General features: G+C 43.5%; 1 protein-coding gene across 7 annotated transcripts in view; it reads right to left on the bottom strand.

The window, feature by feature from the left end:
- Positions 1-25,832, bottom strand: part of LOC148016928 (UBQ, helicase-c and DEAD-like helicase domain-containing protein) — a 263,742-nt gene that overhangs the window by 109,670 nt on the left and 128,240 nt on the right. For all 7 annotated transcript variants that reach the window (XR_015687890.1, XR_015687891.1, XM_087663100.1 and 4 more), the window contains 4 exons: positions 9,238-9,339; positions 9,017-9,111; positions 7,327-7,434; positions 7,163-7,238 (listed from right to left, as the gene is read on the bottom strand). Coding sequence is in view for 5 of the 7 variants with exons in the window: in XM_087663100.1 (XP_087519226.1) it covers positions 7,163-7,238; positions 7,327-7,434; positions 9,017-9,111; positions 9,238-9,339 (381 nt within the window). In the remaining 2 variants the exon portion in view is untranslated. The remainder of the gene's footprint in view (positions 1-7,162; positions 7,239-7,326; positions 7,435-9,016; positions 9,112-9,237; positions 9,340-25,832) is intronic.

Here is a 25,832-nt window from a genome sequence, read left to right as displayed (position 1 = left end):
AAGATGATTGTTCAGTAGGATTTGCAGCCGGCCCTTGCTAGACGGATAGACATCCTACTTCTGCAGGAGCACAAGCTCACTCCCGCCCAGGCCCATCGGGTAGGGAAGGTTCTCCCAGGCAGGTCACACACCTACTGGGAGTACGCCATCGGTGCCCACGGCATGAGTGGAGGCGTACGCACCTCTATTTAGCCAGGCCTTACTGCGTGTGTATGGGATCATGGGGAGATTGTGGTAGGGAGGGTTTTATGGATCAAGTTGGATATTGGGGACTCGTGTCTCGAAGTCCTCAATGTCTATGCCGCCACTAAGGTCAAGGCACGCAGCAGGTTCTGGGTGGAGATTGCCGTAAGACTCCCAGAGGTGGACTCTTGGATTGTTGGAGACTTCAACAACCTAGAGGCCTTAGAGGACCAATAGGGTAGAGGCAGAAACTACCAAGGCATGGCTGGGGAGGAGCAGGAGGCATGGGAGGTCTTCCTACTGGTAGTAGGAGCTCTCGATGCTTGGAGAGACCCAGCTTTCCACAAGAGAAAAAGATCCTTGGACTTCTCATGGGGATACACGCAGCTAGGCAGAGTCTTGTTGGAGCGGTTGGATAGGTTGTGGGAGAGTGGGGATGCTCTCACACAGGCCAGATAGGGTAGTTGGCTAACACCACTCTGTTCGATCACTGCCCAATCCTCCTCACACTTGATCCCCTAGCATCTTCCCTAAGTACACGATCCTGTTGGATCCCTGACTCGATCTACAAGACACAGGAGGTGAAGAGACAGATTGAGTAGATTTGGACTAGGGAGTGGGGCAAGAGGGGGCAGCCCTACAGGCCAGGCAATAGAGTTGGGAGGAGAGAGCACTTCGATGGGATATAGCAGCCACGCAAAGATTATTACAAGAGACACCAGGGGATTCCATCCTCCACGCACAGGAGGTGTGCGCACAAGCAGCCATCGCCGGTCTAGAGGACAAGCACTCAGAGTTCTCATTCCGCACCATAGCAGCCTTCTAGGCACAGAAGCGGGACACGATGTGCAGGGATTTTTTTCATGCATATCAGCCCCGCAGCTCAAGAGAGCTGATAAGCAGCCTTCGGGATTAGTATGAGAGGATTCATTCTAGCCCACACGAGGTGATGGAGATTCCCACCAACTACTACAAACGCCTTTTCCAGCAAGAGACAACCTCAGCCAGAGGACAGCATTGCAGACAGCAGGTCTGGGGTCACACCCCGTCCCTCGTCAAAAAGGAGATGGGACGCTTCTTCCAAGACCTCTTCACAGAGAAGGAATTAGAGGAGGCTTTCCACACACAGGATGGACAGAAATGCCCGGGAGAGGATGGCCTCTCTAAGGCCTTCTTCACCACCTACTCGGAGGTAGTGAAGGACCCCTTACTGCTGGCTTTCGAGGAGATTTTCAGTTCACGTCGGATGCCAGGGAGTCTATCGGTAGGTCTTATCGGTCTCCTCCCCAAAGGGGGAGACCGGTTGGAGCTATCCCCGTGGAGACCGATTACCTTGTTGCCAATTGCCTATAAGGCACTAACAAAGATGATTGGTAGGCGACTCCGCCCCGTGCTTCTAGACATCATTCATGACACACAAACAGGCTTTGTCCAGGATAGGAGCCTCCTAGACAATGTCTTTACCTTCTTCGAGGTGACAAAGTGGGCCCAGCATAGTGGTCAGGGATTAGCTATACTACTCCTGGATTTCAAGAAAGCCTATGACAGGGTGGACTGGGACTTCTTGGAGGGCACCATGGAGAGGTTGGGCTTCCCCCAGGCATGGATCCATGGGGTCTCTACACTTTACAGATCAGCTACCAACAAGGTTCTCATAGGTGGCAGGAGAGGGGAGGAGTTTCGGCTGGAGAGATCGGTACGGCAAGGCTGCCCACTAGCCCCGTATCTGTTCCTACTCTTTGTAGAGGCGATGTCTCACTTCCTCAGATCATGTGTGAGCAGGTTACATGGCCTCCGACTTCCGGTGAGAGAGGAGACAAAGCTGTTAGACTCAGAGTATGCAGATGATACAACACTTTACATAGAGGACGATGAGTTGATGCTGGAGAGAGTGAGACTAGCTCTCAAGGTGTTCTGTACTGCAGGAGCGAAAATCAACTGGCAGAAGTCGGTTGGTTTCCTTACAGACCGGACTCTAGTACGAAGTGGGGTGTCCACTTGGGATTTAGATGGGTGTGCAGAGGGAAAACTGTCCGTTACCTAGGGTTCTAGGTGGGACTTGACATCACCCCCGCCCACAACAGTTTCTTCCAGTCCTTGACTCTATTCAGAGAAAGATAACCTATTGGAGTACTGCTCGTCTCTACGTAGCAACCCGAGCCCTGGTGGTCAACCAGGTCCTCCTAGCAATAGCTTGGTACATTGCCTCATGTTGGTGCTTCTCCTCGTCCTGTGTTGCTCAGCTTCGCCACCTAGTGCGGAATTTCCTTTGGGCCGGGTTGGACGATTCCTCTCGGGCCAAGGTGGCGTGGGCGATCGTCATCCGGCATCCGTCAAAGGGAGGGCTTGGGATCATTGACCCAAAGTATCAGAGTATGGCCCTTTTGGGCAAGCTTGTAGTTTGTGGTCTCACACCAGGAGGGCAAACTTGGAAGGTCCTACTACAGGAGTGTCTCCAGGAGTGCAGACCGAGGCTTGGCGGGGATTGAAAACCATCCTTGAGATGGATCTTCACGACGGCCCAGATCATACCTCCGAAATCCCCCTTCCTATGTAGCTTACTTCGTGTGTGCCAAGGCCTCCAGAAGGCCCTAACTCAGAGCCACCCAGGTTGCCAGGAGGAGATAGACCCAGGTTGCCAGGAGGAGATAGACTGCTAGCCCGTGATCTAGAACCCCCAAGTTATAGATCAGGAGGGGGTACAGATCAGTGAGCACCCCCCCATCTAGTGGGCTGGTTGGAAGGCCCGCCCGGATCGTACCATCAGGACCTGGCGGGAGGCGTACAGATTGGTGGACGAGGAGGTGTTGTGGCGGACATTAGGTTGCCAGAGAGGAGTCGAATTGAGGAGAAGGGAGATCGACGCAACAATACCTCAGGAGTGGCTTGGCCCTGCGGTATGAGAGACGATAGAGCTCAGGGAGGTATGGGCTGCTAAGTTTTCACCGACAGGTATCTCCCTATAGGTGGCAAGTAGAGCGGGCGGCGCCCCGCATGGGACTTTCTTCATTGTTCTAGAGGGGGGTAGTTTGGCCCTTAACAGAGGGCAACACGATGAGGGGATAGCTGTCCTTTCGTGGAGGAGGATTTAGGTGGTGGGCCTTTAGGGAAAGACTCGGCATTTGGACCCCTATGTTTTCTGGGAGGAGCTCCATGAGTGGCACCTCCGGATTTGGGAGGAGTTCCTGGAGTACACAACCAAGATTGACAGATACGTGCTGATGCAGGAGGACATGGACTGGGTGCCATCGCGTAGCAAGTACTGGGCAGAGCACAGCATCACAGATGCTTTCTGACGGACTTTCTGGCACCGCCTATGGGACAGTTGGGGATCGAGGAGGGTATCGCATTTCGTATGGTTGGTGGCACATGGAGTCCTAGCGGTAGGGAGTTGGTTAGCCCAGATGCAGAAGGATGGAGGATGTAAACGTTGCACACAACAGTTTTTGGAAACTCCAAAGCACTGCCTTTGGTCATGTGAGGCAATGCAACTAGTGTGGAGGAGCATGCCGCATCCTCCGCCGCATAGCACCCAGCCATGGATGTATCTCATGGGGAGCTTTCTGCTAGCAAGCAGTCAGCCAGGGTCGTCACCGTCTGTATGAGGCTGGGATGTAGGACACGATCTTCCTTATTGAGGCTGGGTCATGCACAATAGTTGGCTTGGAGGCTCTACCCATCCGCCAGGTACTGGAGCCCGCAGCAGACCACTCTGAGGTAAGGGAGATCATTGGGAGTTTTACATGATGCATATCTAGAAGGCGCAGTGTCAGGAGGTTTTTAGCAGGGACAATCTTTTAGTACAGTCAACTTTAGCAGAGCTCTAGACCTCCATCATCCACTCCCTCCGCAGTCGATGGGACTAGATGGAGGGCATTTCATGCACACTTGGGGCGGCCAGGACCTATTTTTCGTGATGTAGACAAGTAGTCCCAGATGGTGATTCACCCCCCCTCCATGGCTTCTTACCCCCATCCCCCCTAGACCGCCCTGAGAGGCTTGTATACTTGATATATCTGTGACTCTGATCAGCTCTAGCGAGTTTGTTGAGAATGAGCACTTCCTTGTACTCGGTTTTTTCTGAAGTAATATAATTAGCCACACTTCATTTGCAAAAAAAAAAAAAGCCATGGATTGCCATTAAGCTCAAGGGGGTGAAAAGTAGTCTTGGTTAACTTTTTGCATGATATGTAGGAGATGTTGATAATTATTGGGCAAAACATTAAAAGAGCCCATGATCGTACTACGTTTTAATCTAACCAACATTATATACCTCGAGAGCTCTAGGAAGGCATGCGAGTTTACCTTAAAGTCCCAAAGGTCTCTAATTGGATGCTTACAGACAACTGCTATAAGTTAACTTCGAGGTATTGTGGTCCTTTTTAGATTACCAAAAAGATAAGTAGCATATCCTACGAGCTGGATTTATCTTTGGAAATTTGAGTTCATCCTGTGTTTCACGTTAGTCATTTGAAAGAATGATTTGGAAAAGGTGAATTGATTGTTCCAATTGAGTAGGTCCCCCGGCTTGGCGATATTGCTCAATATATTCCACTCAAACCTAGATTGATTCTTGACCTTAGGACTAAACAATCCCATTGGACTATTTATCCCGAGTATTTGATCAAGTGAAAAAACCACCCGGAGGTGAGGCTACTTGGGAGTTGGTACGTTTGTTGAAGAGTCATTTTCCCCATTTTGTTACTCACAATATTGCTAAGGACATCAATCATTTATAAGAGGGGAAGTGTTACATCCTTAGACATTCAAATAGGCACTAGTAGCATTGGTCATAGTGGTTATGAAGTGACTTAGTGTGAATGCACTAAGGACGCTTTGAAGTTAGGGCAGCAAAGTCCTATTTATAGGACTCAAGGCCCTATTGTGCACATTGTTGTGTGATCACCTCTCTTGGACTCTTGGCCATTGGCCAATCCATCCATATACTGGGATGGTGTGGGTTGGTGGCATATGACACCAACCCTTGGGATGTGGCTGCTAGCTCCCAGGGTTGGGTGGCTCTATGGCTGGGAGGTGAGTTTGATGTCTAGTACCTTATATTTGTGGATATGGCTTGTGTTGTGTCTCGTGTGTAGGTCGGATCCTAGGGGGCATTTCAAAGAGGGCGATAGGATAGAGAAAAACCAACCACTTTGCCTCTACAATGCTAAGCCAATTCTTAAAATAGCACCATAGGCAGTTATCATTCCAATGGTTTGATGTACAATGAAGTCTGCGACTAACTCTGACAGTCCACAAAGATTCTTAGAGCCCTTTTTGCAATAAGAACCAACAGATTGTGAGCATTGCTCATCTCATTTTGATACGTAGCTAACATAGTATCATCTACCTGGTGTGCTGTGACGGCTTCCTAAGGAAAAGGCTCCTCATAATGGCAATCTGTCCATTGATCTACTCATGCATCTGCAAGTGCTGGTCCACATTTTTCACCATATTGGCTAGGCCGCTCTAAAGTAGTCATCAACCATTCATCACAACGTGTCATTTGCTGCTGTTGATACACAACCATCATCTAAACTGGCTGATCTGAAGCAGACCAACTCAATAGCTCATATACATACAAGCCCTGCTGATGGCCACTTTCTCTTGATGACCAGCACACTATCCTGTATCTTAATGCTATTTATTTTGCAGTTATAAAGCCTGCAAGGATTTTTAGAGAGAACCCATGTCCACCTTTGCCTTTTCTGTCATCTAAGCCCTCACAAACAATACTCCGGTTAATTTTGGATTGTGGTGCAATGAACATCCGGCCTCTGGAAACTCTTTTGTCGAAAACCACAACTCATAGTAATTGTGATTTTAATGAAAAATGGCAATGCTAAATAAGGATCTCGTCATCCAATGAAGGAAGAAGGGTATTTAGAAAACTGATTTGATTTGCCAAGGATCATGCAAGGCTTCTAAGCCTTCCATATACCAGCAAATATTTGGGTCCACAATTTTTTTCCAATAGGAGAACATGCTATCAAAGGCACCTTGGTTATGATCACCACTGTTCTGTAATGGCAAACCATGTGGTGAGCACCTAAATCGAAAACATTTGCAGTCTGTGAGTTGAATGTTGATAATAGCAATACCTTTATGGATGAAGACATGTTATGCATGCTTATGAGCTTACAGAAGTAGCTTGAAGATTTTTTTTTGCAAATCTCGAAGGTTGTCTGGATTGGTGAATATATATGAAGGAAGAAGATCCTAGATGATACAATTGATTCAGAAAGCTCTTGCTGTTTGATTTGAGAGAAGCCAAGGTGGACATTGATATGCATTTCAGTCTGTTCAGATCAATTGATTCAGAAAGCTTTTGCTGTTCGCTATTGGACAAGCCAAGGTGGACACTGATACCCATTTCAGTCTGTCAAGTGTTGAATCAATTGAGTATGTGGCATGTTAAGTGGAAGTGTTGGTGACAACAAAGAAAGAAGGTGAAGGCAATGTGGAGATGACTTTGTTCAGCTAATGGCAATTGCAAAGAGTGAGAAGATAGCAAAGGCAATAGAGAGGTGGAGCAGCAGCCCATTCAAGCTCTAAATGAGTGTACTTTCATGACACTTAAACATCCTCATAATCAATCCTACATAGGTCCACAGTAATCTGAATTTCATTGAGCATTTTATGCCTTCTAAGCAGCCTTGCTTCTCCCCAAAACAGCATCATGCTTGTAGATTTTCAATCTTGGGAGTGGACTCTGGAGCCTATCAATTGGAAAACACTGGCACACTTCCATCATACCACTTTTCCATCCTTTTCCAAACTTGACAACACCAGAAATACCTTTAACAGTTAACACAATGAACACATAATATGTTCTATTTCGACTCGGTCTTCGAAGCTCACAGTAAAGACATTGGTTTCAAGACAAATAACTCATCAAAACATGGATGCAGTTTCTTTCTTTGGTAGACTGCTGCCCACCATGCTATCCAATGAAGAATTTAAAGCTTCAAAAGGGTACCTGTGCTGTATAACCTGCTCGGTATGCACGGATGGTATCCACAAGAGTAGGAGCAGTTTCTTTCAAAATCTCCCGACTGAGCAATGAAGCAAGTACACAAAGGCTTAGATCCCTTGAGAATTAAGCAAAGCAAGCTTGTGCTAAGAACGTTAGAAACTTCTTACCAATAGCTTAGTACAAGTTCACTAAGCTTGCGAGTTTTGCAAAAGGATATGCATCGCAGATTATGTTGCACCATTTCAGATAAAAGTGAAGACACCTCCACAATTGGACTGGCCATGACAAGCACAGTTGCAACAGCTTGAGAAAAAGAAATGCCATCAATCCAAAATAAGGGTGAATACGTGAAAACTAAATAAATTCCCATTTCCTCACAAGAGACAATCATAGTGCTCTCGGCATAGACATACTGTTTATGTAAAAACAGCAATATTGGAGGATTCAACTTTTGAAAATAAGCAAAATTCTGTTGTATTCAACTTGGCTTTTTATAAAAACATAAAGCTAATCCCAAACTGTGTTCTATCATCTATAATCCAAAATAACCAAGTTTTTGTTTTTTTTCCTGTACTAATACCGTACCGTACCTTATAAAATCATAAGTTACCAATTAGTACCGTATTTTATTGTATGGTACCATATCGTATGTTTCGTACCTAACAACCCTGTATCTACCTTAAGTAATATTTCAAAACTCTCACTTAAAGACATTGAGCATTCTCTACTTGATGAAGAAACTAAACATAAAAACAAAGTTGCAAAGGGAGCTATCTCAACACAAAGAGACAATCTGGTGGACACCAAAGGAAATTATGGAGCAAAGGGCCAAGCCCGAGGATTCAACTCCGACAACAAAAATCGGGTCACATGTCATCTTTGTGGTAAGACTGGCCACATGGCCAGTGAATGTTTCCACAAGAAAAGAGCACAAGTGTAGAATGGTAACCATCAAAATCAGTTCATGAATAAAGAAGATGAAGAAGATGCTTCCGTTATTGACAACAACTCTAATAGGTTGTTTTGAAGAATTTTTCACTGTATCTTTCCCATAGTGGATCTTATGTTTTTCCATAATGGATTTTGTTTCCCTTTGTGGATGTTGTTTTGTAGAAACCCTTGCCAAAGATATACAATTTCAAGCATTAACTTGACAAGGCTACCTATGAGCTAGTCTCCTGGGCCATGCCATTATGTAGGGGGGGCAAAAGCCAACAAGTGTAGGAACTCATCATTTGAGGGGGGGGTGTTGAAAGATATGACAAATGATGTATGCTCCAGGAAGATATGCTATATATCCCATAAGCACAATGAGAAGAGTGGAACAACCCAAAGGCTACATAAGCATGTACTTGGTTCTTATTTTAAAATAATGCTATTGTACTTTGTCCTTTCAATCATTGTCATGTCCTACTCAGGATTGAGTCCAAGCATTTAATCTTGGAACCTAATTCACTTGAGTGATAGTCATTGTCTCTTGTCTATGTCATCATGGTTCATGTCTATGTATTCTATCCTCCATAGCTAAACCATGCTCAAGATCTATGTTGCTCAACAAGGCTGAGAAAGGATGGGGCTGGAAAAATATAAGCATGTCCAGGGGAGGAGGTCCAACATGTCTTGTCAAAGGAAGCGGTTTGGGCTAGGCCAATAGCAGCCATACACAGTGTGCAGTGCTGTGTATGCTGAGTTCATGGCAGCTTATCAAACATGTGGGCAGCTTAGGGTTGGGGTCACTAGAGCAGGGCTTGTTTTCAGTTTCATTTCAGAAGGGACATGCAGTCAAAAATAGCTCTGAAAGATGTGATTAATTTCCAGACTGAGAACTGAATATCACCCATAAGCAATCTTATGCACCTGAAGCGCTTGAATTGTAACTCTCTTGGGGCCTCATTTCCTCTGCTGTGTTGTTTTGATGCATCACCCTTTGTTGAATTTCTTGATGGTGGTTTCTACATTAGAAGAATAAAGAGCACATTTTAAAACTATGTATGTGTCACACACCTAATTGTTAGAAAAGGAAACTCAATTTATATATGATAGGCTGGATTGAATCTAGTGCACAACATGACACTTACGGTGCTGAAGTACATTGGAGGATCCCAAAGAAGAAAGTATTTCTTTCCTTGAGGGCTTCCATCCTCTTGAACCACCCTTATGTTTCTAAGGCCTAGTAGTTCCTATAAAACAAAAGAAAAATGCATGTTCAGAAAAGGTTTTGGTTCAATTGGTTGAGAAAAAAGACAATGGGTTTTAAAGGTTAGTCTACTTTGAAACTAGAAAAGGGAAAGTACTTGAAGTTTGTTTAAAACCATAGGAAACACAACGTAAGAAACACTAAGAAAGTAAAAACCACATGTTACCATTTCCACAAGATCTTCAAAAGAGAAAATAACCAGCAAACTTTCTTCTTGATGGACCTTGCTTATCATATAAGTCCAAAGCTAATTCAATGTTGTTATACCAAAAAGTTCTGAATCCTTTTGAATGAAATCAATCTTCTTGCAAAATAGTGAGCATACGGTCACAAAGTGATGGAAAAACAAAGAGGAATATACTAAATTCATGTATACACAGTCCGAAATTCCAAGGAAGTTCCTAAAATATTCATTACAGCTTTCAGTGAAAAAGTTTCTAGTTCTTGAACTCATCGTTCACACAAAGCATTCTATGTGGTTTATGAGTATATTTTATATATTCAAAGGGCAGTAAAGGTTGGTCCCAAAAGTTTGGACCTCTATGCAGGTTCTATGGGATGCAAGACATGCAAGATAATGCAATGACCAAAGTAACATCGGATGAATGATGGGAACGGGAATGGGGATGGAGACAAAAACTTCCATCCCCAGTCACCACTAAAGTGCCCTCTAACACGGAGACTGGGGGACAATATGAAATTGGGACTGGAAGTTAGAAACTGGCCGTCCTCTGTGACTGGCAATGACTATTATGCAATGATGAGTCCATGTTTCCCACCGGCACTTTCCCATAGGGATCTAATTGACAAAACTACTATGAAATAGTATGTATACAATGAACTTGGGCATCGCCAATATCAAACCAGTTTAGTTAAGCAAGGGATAGGCTGATGACATAGCAGACTGATGACGTGGAGGTGTGGCAAACAGATGAAATGAACACGATGGACTTGTCAGAATTTCAGATGGGCATCAGAACTTGTCAATCTGTCTAGTGGTTCATTCAGAGAAACCTCTAGTTGCCTTCATGGATAATCAAACTTCATCAATCTCTCTATCAACTTTCTTGACACGTGTTTGTAATGGTCCCTAACTTAAGGCTTCATTTAAGAGGCAGCAATCTGTCTTGGACAGGGCAATAGGTACATTATGTGATGAGAAAAGGCAAGTCTTTCACGTGCAAGCAAAGGGGTCATATCACCAAAGATTGCCCTATGAAGACAAAAAAGAAGTGTTCAACTTCCAAGGCAAGAGTCAAGTCCATCCATGAAGCCTCATCTTCTTCCTCCATGGCTTCTACCCTCAGTTACAACAGAGACTTCTAACTTCCTGTTGCATATCACTCTGACTTGTATAGGCGATGATCTTGCCACAGTATGCATTTTGCTTGGTTGATGGAGCTGCACTGAGAACTTAACCTAGAGCCAATTTGTCAAGAAGTACCGTCTTCAGATTCTACTAACAAGGCTAACAAAGACAATGGAGCAATCTTTGGGCCTAAAAGAAAACCCAAAACTGAGAAGAAACTCTAAAGCATGTGGAGGATGGATTACTTGTTGAGCATTTCTCACATGCGCCCCCCGCCCACCCCCACCCCCCTCTTCTAGCACACATGCTTACTAGAGCCCAATGTGAGGGTTCCCATCCAACTAGGCCAATAACACTATTGAACCCATGCACAAAAATCAAGAGATCCCACAGAGCCCAACAACTACAGAACGATCACGATTGGATATATACTGACCAACATTCTTTATTCTATTCTAGAGCAGCACAAGTTGAGCATAAAGACTGACAGATATCAATAAAGCAGCTGGACAGGTTGGATTCAAAAGAGGATACTCCGCCCTTGACTATATTATGACCCTATGTGCCATCATTGAGGAGGGCCCAGCAGACATAGGAAAATTGCTGCTATCTGGATTTCTGCAAGGCCTTTGATACTAACTCTACCACTGATGAGGCTCTTTCACCGACCTAAGGCCATAGGTTATATTAGAGATGATGTGGGGGATTCTTGCACTCTGTAAGTCTGTGACAAGTGGAGTACAAGCCCCAAGTGGGATGTCTAACATAGTCTATAATACAATTGCCATGAAGAAAGGATGCCCCCTTTAGCCCATACTCTTTGGACTACATATTCATAACATGCTGATTTTATAAAGTTGGAGGAGCAAGAGCACCACTCATAGGAATCTTGATCCCATCTTACTATGTAAAGATGACATTGTGCTAATTTCAGACTTCTGATAGGCTATAGAAGAATCTTGATGCCCTTACATGCTTTCAACACAGAAAGGGATCTCATTGTAAACCTAGGGAAGACCAAGATCATGACTCTTAATATCTCTACTAGTTGGATTGCTACTTCAGCAATACAATGCATCTACTTCATCAATGTAGTAGGAATGCACACTTTACCACTTTAATTGTGGACAATGGACAGCTTGTTGGCCACAAAACTGGCGCCCTTTGTCTTATTTCCTTAGTGTTTATTGCAAATAGATGAAGTACAACTAATATTCTCTTATCTCCTACGCTAATCCAAGTGCCTCTTGCTGTCAAAATTGAACAACAAGACTTCAAACTAAATTACCCCTTGGTTTGCTTAGGGATGGGTCTTCATTCTGCTCCTTAAAAGACAAATTAAGCTACAAATCTGATACGAGTTGGCTAGTCTCTTAAATTTCCCTAAAATTCTTTGTTTTCAGCTTTTGGAATTCAAGTTTTAGGCCCTCAATTCTAAATACACATTTTGAGGTGGCTGTCAAACCCTAATTTCTCCTATAAATTAGAATTTAAAATAGAGATTTTTTCAATATCTCCACCTCTGATGGCTCAAATGGCTAGATTTTGCTGAGATAATTTGAGAGATGTCTATAGGATGAGAGAAAATGCCATAGAGAGAAATTTCAAAGTTCATCGTAAGAAATGCTAAAAACTATTGCTTCTTTGCTCAAACTGCCATGGAAGCTATCACCTGCAATTAGGACCACCACAAAGGCTGCTATCCCTTTCTATATGCTATCACCTACACCAAAAGGACCTTGGGTTGCTGTCATCTACAACTAAAGGGCTCCAAATTGCTGTCATCTCCTATAGGATTGGTCCCTATTGGTTGCAAATCACATCAACAATATCTCATTGCTCTCTAATAGCCTCCTCCTCTCTCACAATGGTTGGAATAGACTTCCACCAACCGCCAAAAAGGTTTCTCCCACTTATATGGACAAGTTTTGCTAAGTGGTAGCATTTTGATCCCATTTTCAAGTATTATCTAGCTTATTAACTTAAATTTTTTAATATAATATTTAAAAACTCATTTAATAATTATTTTTAGTGCCCAAAAAAAAAATCCACCAGTCAATAATTAAACTAGCTAGGCCAATTTGTCTTCCAAGTATCCTTGAGCACTTATTAACCATTAGACCAGCACTAATTAATTAATTAATTAATGCCTAGTCTCTAATATCACCACTAATATTAGTAACCAATAAATTAATCTAGACTACAATCTGACACCAAGTACCACCTATTACATGTCAAGTGTAACTTATTATAACTTTTGCCTTTGGCACCAACTAATATTTCGGGTCTTGGGTCCCATGCTATGAATAATTAACTTGCGCCTTACATATGTAAGTCACATTAGTACATTGATTAACTTTGAATAAAATGCTAAGTAAAGCAATAAAATTTCATGTCCTTGTGATAGACCACTTTCTTGAAATCCTTACAATAATCCTCGATTGCACTACAATATGCCAAAGCATCCATTGCCACTGTTGTAAATACATGCTAACACAGTAGTCAAACAACACGTGCACCTATTGCTTAACCATGCTCATGCCCTCTGCATGTGAAATTCCAGTCACTTAAACTAGTTACAATCCACACATATGAATCATAACCACTCTCGATACCATAAGAGATGTGCCCACATGCCAAAACCCAAAATTATTCTGACTTCCAAGCCATTGGAATGCATAAACTAGACATAAACAACACCATATAGCAATGATGTACCATATGATAGTCATGTAAAGCATGCATCAACTGCAAACCACATGTAACTTACGCAATTGTACTTCTTTTGCATCACCTACAAATGTATATTGCATACCATCCATGTATTCCATACATGCCTTGTAAATATACATCACATCAAAAAGTACATTCCATGTATTTCATACATGTCCATAACCTTGCAAATATATAGTTTCAAAGCCTACCGACTCACAGTGACAAGTACACTGACTAGTGATCCCAATTATAGAAATACTACCAACATACAATGCCCTGGATACAAACCAAGTACATCTGAGATCCACTACATAACCAAGCTGTCCATAACTAGGGGAGTGGAGATGCAACCTCCCCATTGAGCATTACGCAATAGTTGGACCTTCTATGCTCTACTGAACCGAATGCGCCAAATCCAAAGTCGGGTCTAACTAAAACACATCAAGATAAAGTGCAACATTGAGGATGATCTACCAGGTCACCCTCCTCCATCTAGTTGTATTCTTTCATAGGTGAAACAATGCTGAAGCTTCACCAAGAAGCACGTGGAAACCTTACCTTTTCACTTGCCTCAAAATTTCCACTAGGTTCTAGGCCGTTTTCCCTCTCAAGCATTGTCATGCTATATACTTTCACGTGGTTGCGATTCCAACATTGCATTCAATTGACTATTCCCTCATGTGTACCTGACATGATAGAAGCACCAAATGCATTAGGAAACATTCTTGTTTGCATACTTTAGACCATTGCAATGTGACTCTACATGGAAATTTGCATATTGGCAACCATACCAAGATACATTTTTCCATACATTACATACATTACTAGCTACACTTTTCCTCATGACCAGCACTTTATGGAGCATTTCATGACCAATATTAATACCATGAGACCCAAACATAGTGGGTTGCATATGTCCATTGGTAAACTTACCACTTCCTGCTCCAGCATCATGCCACCATTGCTATACATGGATTTATGCATATTACTAGCCATACCTAGATAGATTGGACCTTGCACACCACTTACCATAAGGAGTTGTGCTATACATCCCCCTATGTGGTCCTTGACCTACCATAGCATGGAAACTAGTGCCATCGCCGAAGCACCTTAGCTGCCCTATCATTGCATGCATGCCCTGATGTCCAAAAAGCATTGGATTGGCACTTCGAAGTTGGCCTTGCATATGCATCAATTGCTCCACTGGCATCATTTGCTTATGCTCACTACTAACATTCGGAAGATCATGTTGTTGCATTGGCTCTTCGTTTGGTGCATCTTATTGTCCCAAAGCTCTTTGAAGGCGATTTCCTCTTCTTGCCTTTGTTGTCCTATTTTGAGTCCAAAAAGCACTAAATTGAGGATCATTTGCCAATTGCACAAACATTTCAGCTATTGTCCTCAACTGATCTTTAAATTGATCATCAACTTCAAGAGACCTGGAAGGACCCACATTTTGCTCTAAACCAACATTGTCAGCTTACTGTCCATGTTGCATGCCTTGTCTAAGATGAGGCATTGCATTTCTCCCAAAACACAGTGAATTTTTCAAATTGAGAGGCATCATACCTGTTGGATCCAGTCTTACTATCTAAAGACATTTTTCTTGGAATACTCAGCTGAATAGAATTTCAGCACTAGAGCAAAGCTTCTAACCTTCAATCAAGTCCCTTGGGCCCACCAATTCAAAGGACTTGATGGTATCCCAACAATGGAACCATGAAACAACCTTCCTTCTCGAAGAGGGTGGTAAATAACTTAATTAGGCACTAGTTACAACAAGCATAAATTTCACATAAACTGAAAATGCACACTTTACCACTTCAATCTTGGACAATAGACAGCCTATTGGCCCCAAAATTGATGCCCCTTGTGGTATTTCTTTAGCTTTTATTGCAAATGGGTGGAGTACAACCAAGATTTGTATCTTGCTGTCAAAATTGACAAGCAAGTCTTCAAACCAATTTACATCTTAGTTTGCTTGGGGATTGGCCTTCACCCAACTCTTTGAAAGACAAATTAAGCCCCAAATCTGATATGGGCTAGCTGGCCTCTTGAATCTCCCTCAATTTCTTTAACCTTTTAGATGGTATGAGATCCACCAGCTCTTGAGACTTGTACACATATATTCCACTCTTTCTTGTTGTTTATTTTGTCCATCCATAGCAAGATATACCATAGATCTCACCAAAATAGGGAGGGATTCGGGTTAGTAGGATTAAAGCACAACCAAGAGCCACTCCTCATTAACACAAATAGGACGTCTCAGATCACTTTTTGTCAAATTTCTAGAGGAGGTTGAATAGGAAGATTTATATTTTCCTATGGCTGGTCACTCATAGGAGCTTTGCAGTACACACACTATGGAATTGTCCCAAAGCTCAAGAGGTGCAAATGAGAGCCCTTGAGATGGTCTTCAATGGCACAACAGAGACTATGGTTGTGACTGGGGACAATATCTTGGTTCACAAACAGAGCCCAATATGCAAGTATGAGAACTTATAGTGGAGCCATTCCTTTCTCATCATTGCCTAACAATTGAATACGATCCCCACTCCAAACTCTTCACATGCACAATAGATTCATGGACATTGTCACAAATGGGAGGTGATTGCTAGTATTAGTGCTTGGCACATTTGGATTGAGAGGCATAGACATACTATAGACCTCCAAGATGTCTCCAATGCCAAGACTCTCTCAAGGATTTGGACAAAGATCGTCCATACTCTTCATGGAAGAAATAGAGAATGCAATGTTGAGCTAAAACATGCTTAAAAGCTAATTAGCATTTTTAAACAGCTCCAAAACATGCTTAATTAATGAAAACCAAAAATTTGGTATGCGGTTTAAGAGAGTTTTAGTGGTCCCCCAAAACCCTATTTTTTTGGAGCACCCTTCAACATCTATGAATAGACATGGTGTGCCCACCATTCAGTCTTAATCCTTTTGTGTAGGTTTCTTACTCCACCATGCAGATTTCAGCCATCAATCACCTACCATCTGTTGTTGTCCAACCATCACCAACTACAACTCATCACTATTCAGCCCTAGGTGGCTTGTTTTCAGCCATCGCCTTGCTATTTGGAGGTCTCCATCTGTTGCATCATCATAGCACCTGATCGGCCTGCGCTTTTAACATCTGGTGCCAAGCGACAAACCACTACCATCCTTCCCACTAGGCGATGCTACAGTACCTACGTTTTTATTGCCCAACAGGCCGTCTACATCAGCAAACACCTCTCGTGTTGTCGGCTTAGTTCCCTGATACTCTCATGATTAGCATTTGGTGTTTCTTGCACTCCGACACTCCGATTGGTGATTACTGTACTCGGGATCCGTCTCTGGTAGATGTCAATCTTCGATACTGCATTGCTCTATCCTTGGGCATTCTGTACACTCTTACATTCATTTACAACATTTATTTACTTCAGAGTTTCTTCTCTCTATATTTGTCTCTGTGTTTGAGCATTGAGTTTTTGTGTTTTGCATTTTGCAGTTAGGGTTTGTATTTTACTTGTCTCTGTCTGAGTCTTTGTGTTTCAATCTTAGTCGTGCATGCTATGTTTCCTCAGTGTAAACCCTAGCATATCTTCACATGGTATCAGAGCCAGTGCTCTTCTAAACACTATCTTGCAGTGATTATGGAGGCTAGTCTTTGTGCGAGACACACACGCGACTCAATTCTGAAGCATAATGTCTCACGCACCTTCTTCGAATCCTATGACGCCCTATCAGGCTTCATCATTGGAGACTCTGAGAAGGCATTACGATCTCGAGGAGGAGCTAGACACACCTTCACCTTTACCACCTTCTTTTCTCGTTTTGATGATCTTACAAATGAAGAATTTGAGGAACACTTGTCCATCATGTACAATTCCATTTACACTCCACGAGTGCTACTACTCCAATTGGACCGGTTGGTGAGATTGGCCATCTTCTTGATCTTGGAGGGACCACAACATTTGGCGCATCTGGCGATCCATCTCCTTTATCATAGCCAAGCCTTGTGTCAGATTCGTATAACCCATTTGAGTCATATGAGCCAAAACCCTCTTGTGTTTCTCCTTCTGGTGTGCAAGATCCACAGATGGTTTTCAATATGTTAACTTTAATAGAGAAGGCTCTTGAAGCAGACACCCTTAATTAGATATATCTCTACAATCTATTTCATTTGACAAAGTAGACCACACTTGTCAACTCTCTCCCATCACACCACTATCTTCTCCATATTCTAATCTACTCACATCCTCATTCCAAAATCTTGGATTACATTCCACTTTCGCTCAAAGCATACTAAGGGTTGGATCTTCTATCTCCACTCCTAACACCTTCTCATTCTCCCTCCCCCCATCTACCTACTCTCCATTCACCCAGCTCTTGGTGCATGGTTAAGGGGAATGCCACCCTTTAACACTATACCTTCCACATGCCCCCACTTTACCACATTCTTCCACTCTACGATGGTTGTGATGGGCGTTTCCCTCACTACCCCTAAACACTCACAAACACCCCATATGACCTTTCAAATACAAGGATATCCATCCTCTACTTATGGACTGTCATCACACATCCCTCGGATTACCTCCTACGCAAGGATTTCCATCCACGACTCCCTGTGTCCCTATCCCTCCACCATGGGCCCCACATGCAGTTACCATGCCCCTTTCTAGTTCGCCCATTCCCACATTTGGATCCACTATGCACACTTCTTGTATGCATGGTGGGCACTCTCAAATTCCTTCCCAAGCATACTCCACTCCCCCACCCTATTCCCCGTATTCACCCTACCCCCATTTTACACCTCCATCTCCTAACACTACCACTCCTGTTGCAGTGGCCAACAATGCCTTTACGGATAAGACTCATTTTAACTGGTCAAATTTCACCACTTGGTAGAACTTCACGCAACAAGTGTTCAAATCTCAAGGACTTTGGGATGTCATTGCTGACATCAAACCTCGCTTAGCCCACCCTGATCACATCCGTCAATGGAGAGCCCACAATACCACAACCAATGTTGAGTTAATACAAGGATTACTTCTTGAGTTTCACTCTCAATTACACCATTTTCCCCTCGAATTTGATCCTTAGAGTCATCTCATTGAGTGCTATGCGGCTCGAGATCACACTCGACAAATCAATCTCCATTTTGAGCTTTAGAAGTTTTCCGTTTAGAAATGGGATGATTTGAAAGTCAAGTTAGCCGAATATTGACGATTACTCGCTGAGTTTGCTACTACTAGCTCCCCAAAGTCAAACCATGATCAGGTCATATTCTTCTTGAACAAGTTTCTCGACAAATGCTTCCATTTTATCCAACACATTATCTCACTACCTAGATTACTGACCTTCTACGATTTCAAGAGTTAGTTCTTGCATTACACGAGGCTACATGATCAATTCTACAAGAAGTCCTCCACACACATCCATTCAAGGGGCAATGGTTGGTTGCCTCTTCTTCGAGAAGGAAAAGTAACAATGGCAAAAACTCGCAAGATGCGAAGGCAAGTCAAAACAAGAGTGATACCACTTCCTCTAATGGACACAAAGAAACATGACTCCTTTAGTAAAAAACTTCTACGAAAAATAGATTTTGCACACACTGCCAGATATCGAACCTATTGGGTGTAAAGTCCCCTCATCTCCGTGTATATAGTCATACGGGTGTGAACACATCCTTATCGTACCCTAACATATAAATATATTCTTTCATTCTTTGTATACCATCACAATCTAGTACACCTATCTCTGCGTTCACTCTCTCTAACTCTCAACACTGCTACTCTCGCCTCTGTCTCGCACTCCATTGCATACTCTCCCCCCTTCAAACTTGTGTCAAAGCGCAAAGTGCACGCTTCCCGAGATTAAAGGCAGCTCGCGAACAGCTTAAGGGAGAAGAAGGTCAGTCGTAGGGTGACTAGCAGCTACTAAGTGTGTGACCATCGGGCACCAGGCGCTAAGCATGTCAGGCAACAAATAGGCACAGCAACGTGGACCATTCGGGTGTTCAGTAGCGGGCAGCAAAACATGTGGCGTGCATGTCGAGCAACCAGCGCGGGCAAGAGCCGACAAACATGACGCAAGCAGTCGATGGGAACGAGCGTAACGCGCGTCAAGCGTGACTGGCTAGACAACGGGACGGCTACGTGACGGGCAACATGGGGCTGCACGAGTGACAGGCCGTCATGCGACGTGACTACATGGACGACGGGTAGGTCAACGGCCCAATATATTTTTTTAATCTGAAATTTTCAGTATGATTTATTTCCCCTCTGATCGGGGTTCGCACACGCAAGCACAATGCTCAAATTTGTGCAAATTTATGCCCAAAAATTCGGGGTTTTTCCAAATCTAGTGATGTTCATGCATAATTGAGGCATCTGCATCGGAAATTACAGACATTGTGTGCATTTAAATTGGGAATTTCGCCAAATTTAGTGAAATCTTGCTCATTTGAGTAAAATTTCTCAACATTGGACCCATAAAATTTGGGGTTATTGTTGTATTGCTGAAATTTTGTTCGGTTGGGTTAGGTTGGCTGACACTTGTGCACACTTGGACCCGGAAATTTTGGGGCTTTTGCAAAATTTTGTGAAATTTTACTAAATTTGCCCGTTTTATGCTCTCGGGAACACGTATTAATGCAATTGGGGCAGATTTGATAGAGAAATTTTTGGGCCTTTTGCTGAAATCTGTGGATTTTGGCAAAGTTGATGCGTAAAATGCACTTTGGGAATATTGGTGAAGCAATCTTGTTGCCATAAGCAGAGTGATTTGAGCATTTTTATCTCCCGCTTGTGCGATTTTGGAGAAATTGCAGAGATTTCTTGGTGTTTTGTGTATCAGAAGTTGATACGAGCACATATGTATGCAGTACACATGTTGGGCAACTCCCATTGAGTTGATGTATTGCTGATTATTAATGTTGCAGCAATCTTAGTGATCATTTGCAGATCTGGGATTGTTGCAGATGTATTTTTGGTGATATTGCTGAAGTGGGAGTTACCTGGCAGTGATGTATGCATTTAATATATGCTGAAATTGCAGTCATAATGCTGAAAGTCATTCGTTCTATTGCTGTACATATACTTGGACTGAATCTTGCTATTATTTGCTGAAAATTTTGAGCTGAAATCAGTTGAATATTCAGCTCATTTTTGCTGTCATAAATTGCAGCATTGAATTTCTAGTGTATTGCCGAAAAATGGCTGCAAATGCTTCTAGCAGCGGTGACACTAAATCCCTCTTTGAAATCAAGAGGTTTGATGGCACTGGCTTTGACTTGTGAAAGGATAGGATGCAAGGCAGTTTGTTTCTCAAGGACTGTGAAGATGCTCTCTTGAAGACTAAGCCTGCAGCTATGACAAATGTGGATTGGGCTAGACTTAACAAGAAGGCCATTGCATACATTAAGATGGCAGTGTCTGATGATGTACTTACAAACATCAAGCATCTTGATACAGGTTATGCTATATGGAAAAAGCTTAAGGACACTTATGAAAATACAACTCCTATGAATCAAGTGCATCTTATGCGTAAACTTGTGAACATGGAGTTGGATGAGTCTAAGCCAGCATCTGAGCATTTCAGTGCTTTCACAAGGGTTTTGAGTCAATTGTAGGACTCAGGTTTGGCAGCTTTCGATGATAAATTGAAAGCTATTTTCTTATTGATGACTTTTCCTAACAGCTAGGAATCTTTGGTTGTGTCACTTAGCAACAACCCCGCTTTGACTTTTGATGGTGTTAGAGGTTCAATCCTTAATGAAGAAATCAGAAGAGAATCTAGTGGTGAAAACAGTGACTCAACTTACCATGTAAGAGGCACGTCTGAAAAGAGGGGTAATGAAGCCAGTAAAGGCAAAAACAGAAGCAAAAGCAAGAGCAAACAGCATGATGTCACATGCTATCAATGTGGGCGTAAAGGGCGTAAAAAGCCCGATTGCCGGTACTTCAAGAAAGAGCAAGAAAGAAAGAAACTGCAAGGTAAGAAAAAGAAGGATGATAAGAAAGATGATGACAGCTCTTCCTCAAAAGAAGTTACAAAGGCAAATGTTGCATCTAGTATGGTAATTGAAGAGCTTCCTGACACTGAAGAGGTACTTGTTACAGCCTCATGCAATGATGCAGATATTATGGAAGTAGCAGGTGATGCACATCACCAAAAGGGATGTAATTGATGCCTTACTTTCAGCTCATGATGGGCTGTCACAATCATGGATAGTGGACAGCGGTGCTTCTTTTCATGTTACCCCTCTTCGGATTCATTTCATGAATATACTATAGGTTGCCTAGGCAAGGTTTACTTAGGTAATAACTATGCATGTGAGATAGAGGGTGTTGGCACCATTCACTTGGCCCTTTAAAATGGTCAAGATCTGATTTTGCAAGACGTTAGATTTGAACTTGGCATAAAGAAAAATCTACTATCAATTGGGCAGCTTGATTCTAGAGGGTATTTTACTACCTTTGGTGTTGGATCTTGGAAGGTCCATAAGGGCTCCATGCTGATTGTTAAAGGAAACAAAAGGGGAACTTTATATTACTTGCATTTTAAAGCATTACTTGCAAATTATTTGTTGTGGCTGAAGTCCATTCATAGATGGAGCTTTGGCACAAAAGACTTTGGTCATATGAGCCAAAAAGGCCTTCAAGTTCTCTCCTCTTTAGGGAGATTTGATGTAAAAGGCTCTGGTCTCGAATTTTGTAATGATTGCTTATATGGAAAACATGTGAAGCCTCCTTATTACTCTAGTGTCGTTAACAAGTCTAATACTCTTGACTTAGTACACTCTGATGTGTGCACTATGCCTGTTAATTTGTATGGGGATGCACAGTACTTTGTTACTTTCATTGATGATTTTAGTAGAAAGTCATGGATGTATGTACTTGAGAGAAAAAATGAAGTGTTGGATGCTTTTAAAAGGTTTCATGCTTTTGTTACCACACAAATGAGTATGTCTCAAATGAATTTAACAAGTTTTGTGAGATGCATGGCATTAAGAGGGAGTTGACAGCCCCTTATAATCCTACATCAAATGGCATGGCTGAAAGATATAATCGCACACTTTGTGAGAGAGTCAGATGCATGCTGTCCATAGCTAATCTCTTCTTGCAGATTTGGGGAGAGGCTCTTAAAATTGCAGTTCATGTCTGCAATCACTCTCCCAATCATGCATTGGAAAATGGCATTCCTGAAGAGATTTGGTCTGGCAAACCTGCTTCATATAACCATTTCTGTGTCTTTGGTTGCGATGCCTTTGTGCATGTACCTGTAGAATAGAGGACCAAACTAGACATGAAATCCATCAAAGGCATCTTCATGGAATATGGAGATGAGGGAGAGACGGGCTATAGAGTTTGGCTCCCTCAAGGCAGGAAGATAGTATACAGCCGAGACATAGTATTTAACGAGGCAAAGTTGCTGGAAAATGCTACACATGGTGATCTTGACAAAAAAAAGGTCAAATTTCAGCATGAACAGCTAGCCATTCAGCAGCCATTAGCTGAAATTTCTGTCCCTTTTGATACTGAAAATGAGTAACAACCTATTGTGCTACAGCCAAAAGATCATGGACAGCAAGTAGATGCACAGGATAAAATAGGACAGCAAGAAGAACATGCTGAAAACAGATTACAGCAACAAGAAAATGCTGAAAATCAGCCACTTGGTGATGGTGTGCACATTCCTTAAGATGTAGACCCACTGCTTGATAATACAGATCATTGGGTAAGAAGGTCTACATGTGTCAAAAGGCAGCCACAAAGGTTTCAACCATCTTTGGATTGCATTCATAGTTGTCAGGTACAAAAAGTATGGTACCGTACGGTACAATAAAATACGGTACTAAATGGTACCTTAAGATTTTATAAGGTACGAAACGAAATTAGTACGAAAAAAAAATTAACTTCATTATTTTGAACTATAGATGATAGAACAGATGTTTAAAGTCTAAATAGCAATGCTATTGGAGTATATAAGATGAATACTTGAGGGTAACACGCCAAAACCTCTATGGCATATGCCGCATGCGCAACATGCGCTACAACTTACAAGTATATACATAGGAGTGGATATATCATACATGAATGATCGCACAAATAAGAGGTATGTATGCTTGAGAGAGAAGGTTGAGAGAGAGAGAGAGAGATGAAATGACAGAGAGAGAGAGAGAGGGAGAGAGAGAGAGACAACCTGAGAGAGGAGAGAGGATCGCGATGCCGGAGCTGAGACGGGGTGCTGGTGGATCCCTACCCTGCGCGGAGCCCTGACCTGCGCAGCCCTGCCCTGTGCGCCTGAACCCTGCCCGACGTTGACCTGACTACCTGCAAGTCCCCCGCGCGCACGACGACTTGCTGTGTCTGCACGACGACCTGCTGCGTCTGCACGATTTCCTGGGTCGGTGTGCTAGAGAGAGATAGAGATCCGTCTGGCGTCCCGTCCTATCTTCGCGTGAAGACTGCCGCCTAACGACTCCCACCTGACAACCGCCTGCGCGCCTGACTGCCGCTTTGACGCCTACCTGCACGTCTCACAACTGCTTGACGACTGCCTGCGTGCCTAAAGACCCACCCGCCTAACGACCGCCTGACGACTGCCTGCTCCTGCTTGCTTCTTTGTGCGTTTTAGGATTTCGACCACAGTTGCCTTTCGTCAAACGTGATACTGTCCATGGCGCACTGTATACCTGCGGGCCTGTGAGGCGCCTTTCACATACAGCGCAGAGAGGAGCTGCAATCTGTCCTACCGCAAGCCTTGGAAGGAGACGGCACAATGCTCACAGCACTGCTTGCTGCGCCTGCTATCCGTGGGTGTCTGCCTTCTGCAATTTGTTGTGCCGAGTCGGAGTGAGAGAGTCATCACCTGGCAGCACGCGACTACAACCTTGCACAAATCAGAGAGCTGATCTGTGCCTGTACACAGAGAGAGAGAGAGAGAAAGAGAGAGAGAGAGAGAGGGAGAGCGGCCTGAGCGTTTCTGCCTCCCGTGAGATCTTCACTCGGCCTCTGTCCGGTATACGCAGTGATACAATATGGCTGGTCTGGATCTGGATTTTATAGACCAAACAGTGGCAACGCTTAGTCCGGATTTTGATACCGAGGAACCCGAGGATATGGTTCCGTGCACCGTAGAGATGCCCCCTGGTCTTGACCTCTAGCCTGCAGGTAAACGCACCAAGCATACTTCGGAAGAGACAATGGATCATCAGGATCGTTCCTATGCTCAGGTTGCTTCGGATTCTGTGGACTCTCAAGATGTTGACTGGGAGCATTTGCTGGAATTTGCCAACACTCTGCTTGGCGATTATGTTCAACATAATCAAGAAGTCTTTTCTGACTCTGCACCTGACGATGTTCTGGAAGCCACTATGGACCCAAAAACTATCTTGCGCTCCTTTTCAGTGTTTTATGATCGCGTTGTGATACTCTTCTTCACTGGTAGAATCCCAGTGCTTTCCCGTATTCGCCAGTGGCTGCATAGTCTGCTACAAGGGGAATGTGTTGAAGAGATTTCTGTTGGGCCCCGAGGTTTTTTTGAGGTGCTGTTGAAATCTGAGACGCACCGTGCTGCTCTCCTGTCTAAACTGCCTTTGTTTTTTTAGTCGTTTGGTCCATGTTGTACCATGGCGGCCAAAAGGCAGATTTTCAGCGTCTGCTACAACGTGAATGCCCTGTGTGGGTTGAAGTTGAAAATTGCTCTCCTGTCTATTGGCCACTGTTGAAGGACGCTATGGCCGCTGTGGGCACTGTTCTGGTCCCTCCAAGTCTAAGGGCCGTGAATCGCAACCCGTTGTGTATGTTAAGGGACACTGCAAGGAAAAGGCCTGCTTGGATACGTCTCAATTGCTCTGGCATGCATCCTTTACACTTTCGTTTGAAATGGCGCAATTTTACAAGACATTGCTTTTCCTGTGGACTATTGGGGCATTTTATGGCCGAATGCCCAGAGCAGCAACACACTTCAGATGCTGGGCATGTTGCGCTGCCCATGGAAGATGTGGTGTGTGATGCTCCGTCGCAGGATGCTATCCATCCACCTAAAGTTTTGGACAAAGGTAAACAACACGTTTCGGGTCTGGATTCCCGTGCCACTGACTGGGTTGAAGTGAGCGCAAAAAAAGGCAACAGGGTTGTTGCTAGCATGGAGAATACTGTGCCTACTACCTCACAAGATTCTATGCGTACCTATATGCGCAAGAAAGAAATATTGTCTTGAGAGCGCTCTACTTCTGCTATGGTTTCCTCTGCCCCCTGTCCTCAGCCCACTAGGAGAGTATTCGGATCGTCCAAAGGGTCCACCCGCTAAGCTGGCTTTTGATACCAGAGGCAACGTCATTACCCCGTGGGATCGTCATTATCCCCGTTCCATCCCCAAGCTAGCAGATGTGCCGTCTACCTCCAAATCTAGTCCTCAGAACTCTTTTGCTGTGTTGGCGGATTTCTTGGATGAGG

This window comes from Lygodium microphyllum, chromosome 22 (assembly GCF_053477565.2).
Source record: "Lygodium microphyllum isolate KBCC chromosome 22, Lygodium_microphyllum_v1.1.10, whole genome shotgun sequence".
NCBI classification, from domain to species: domain Eukaryota; kingdom Viridiplantae; phylum Streptophyta; class Polypodiopsida; order Schizaeales; family Lygodiaceae; genus Lygodium; species Lygodium microphyllum.
This window is presented reverse-complemented; position numbering and strand designations above follow the sequence as displayed.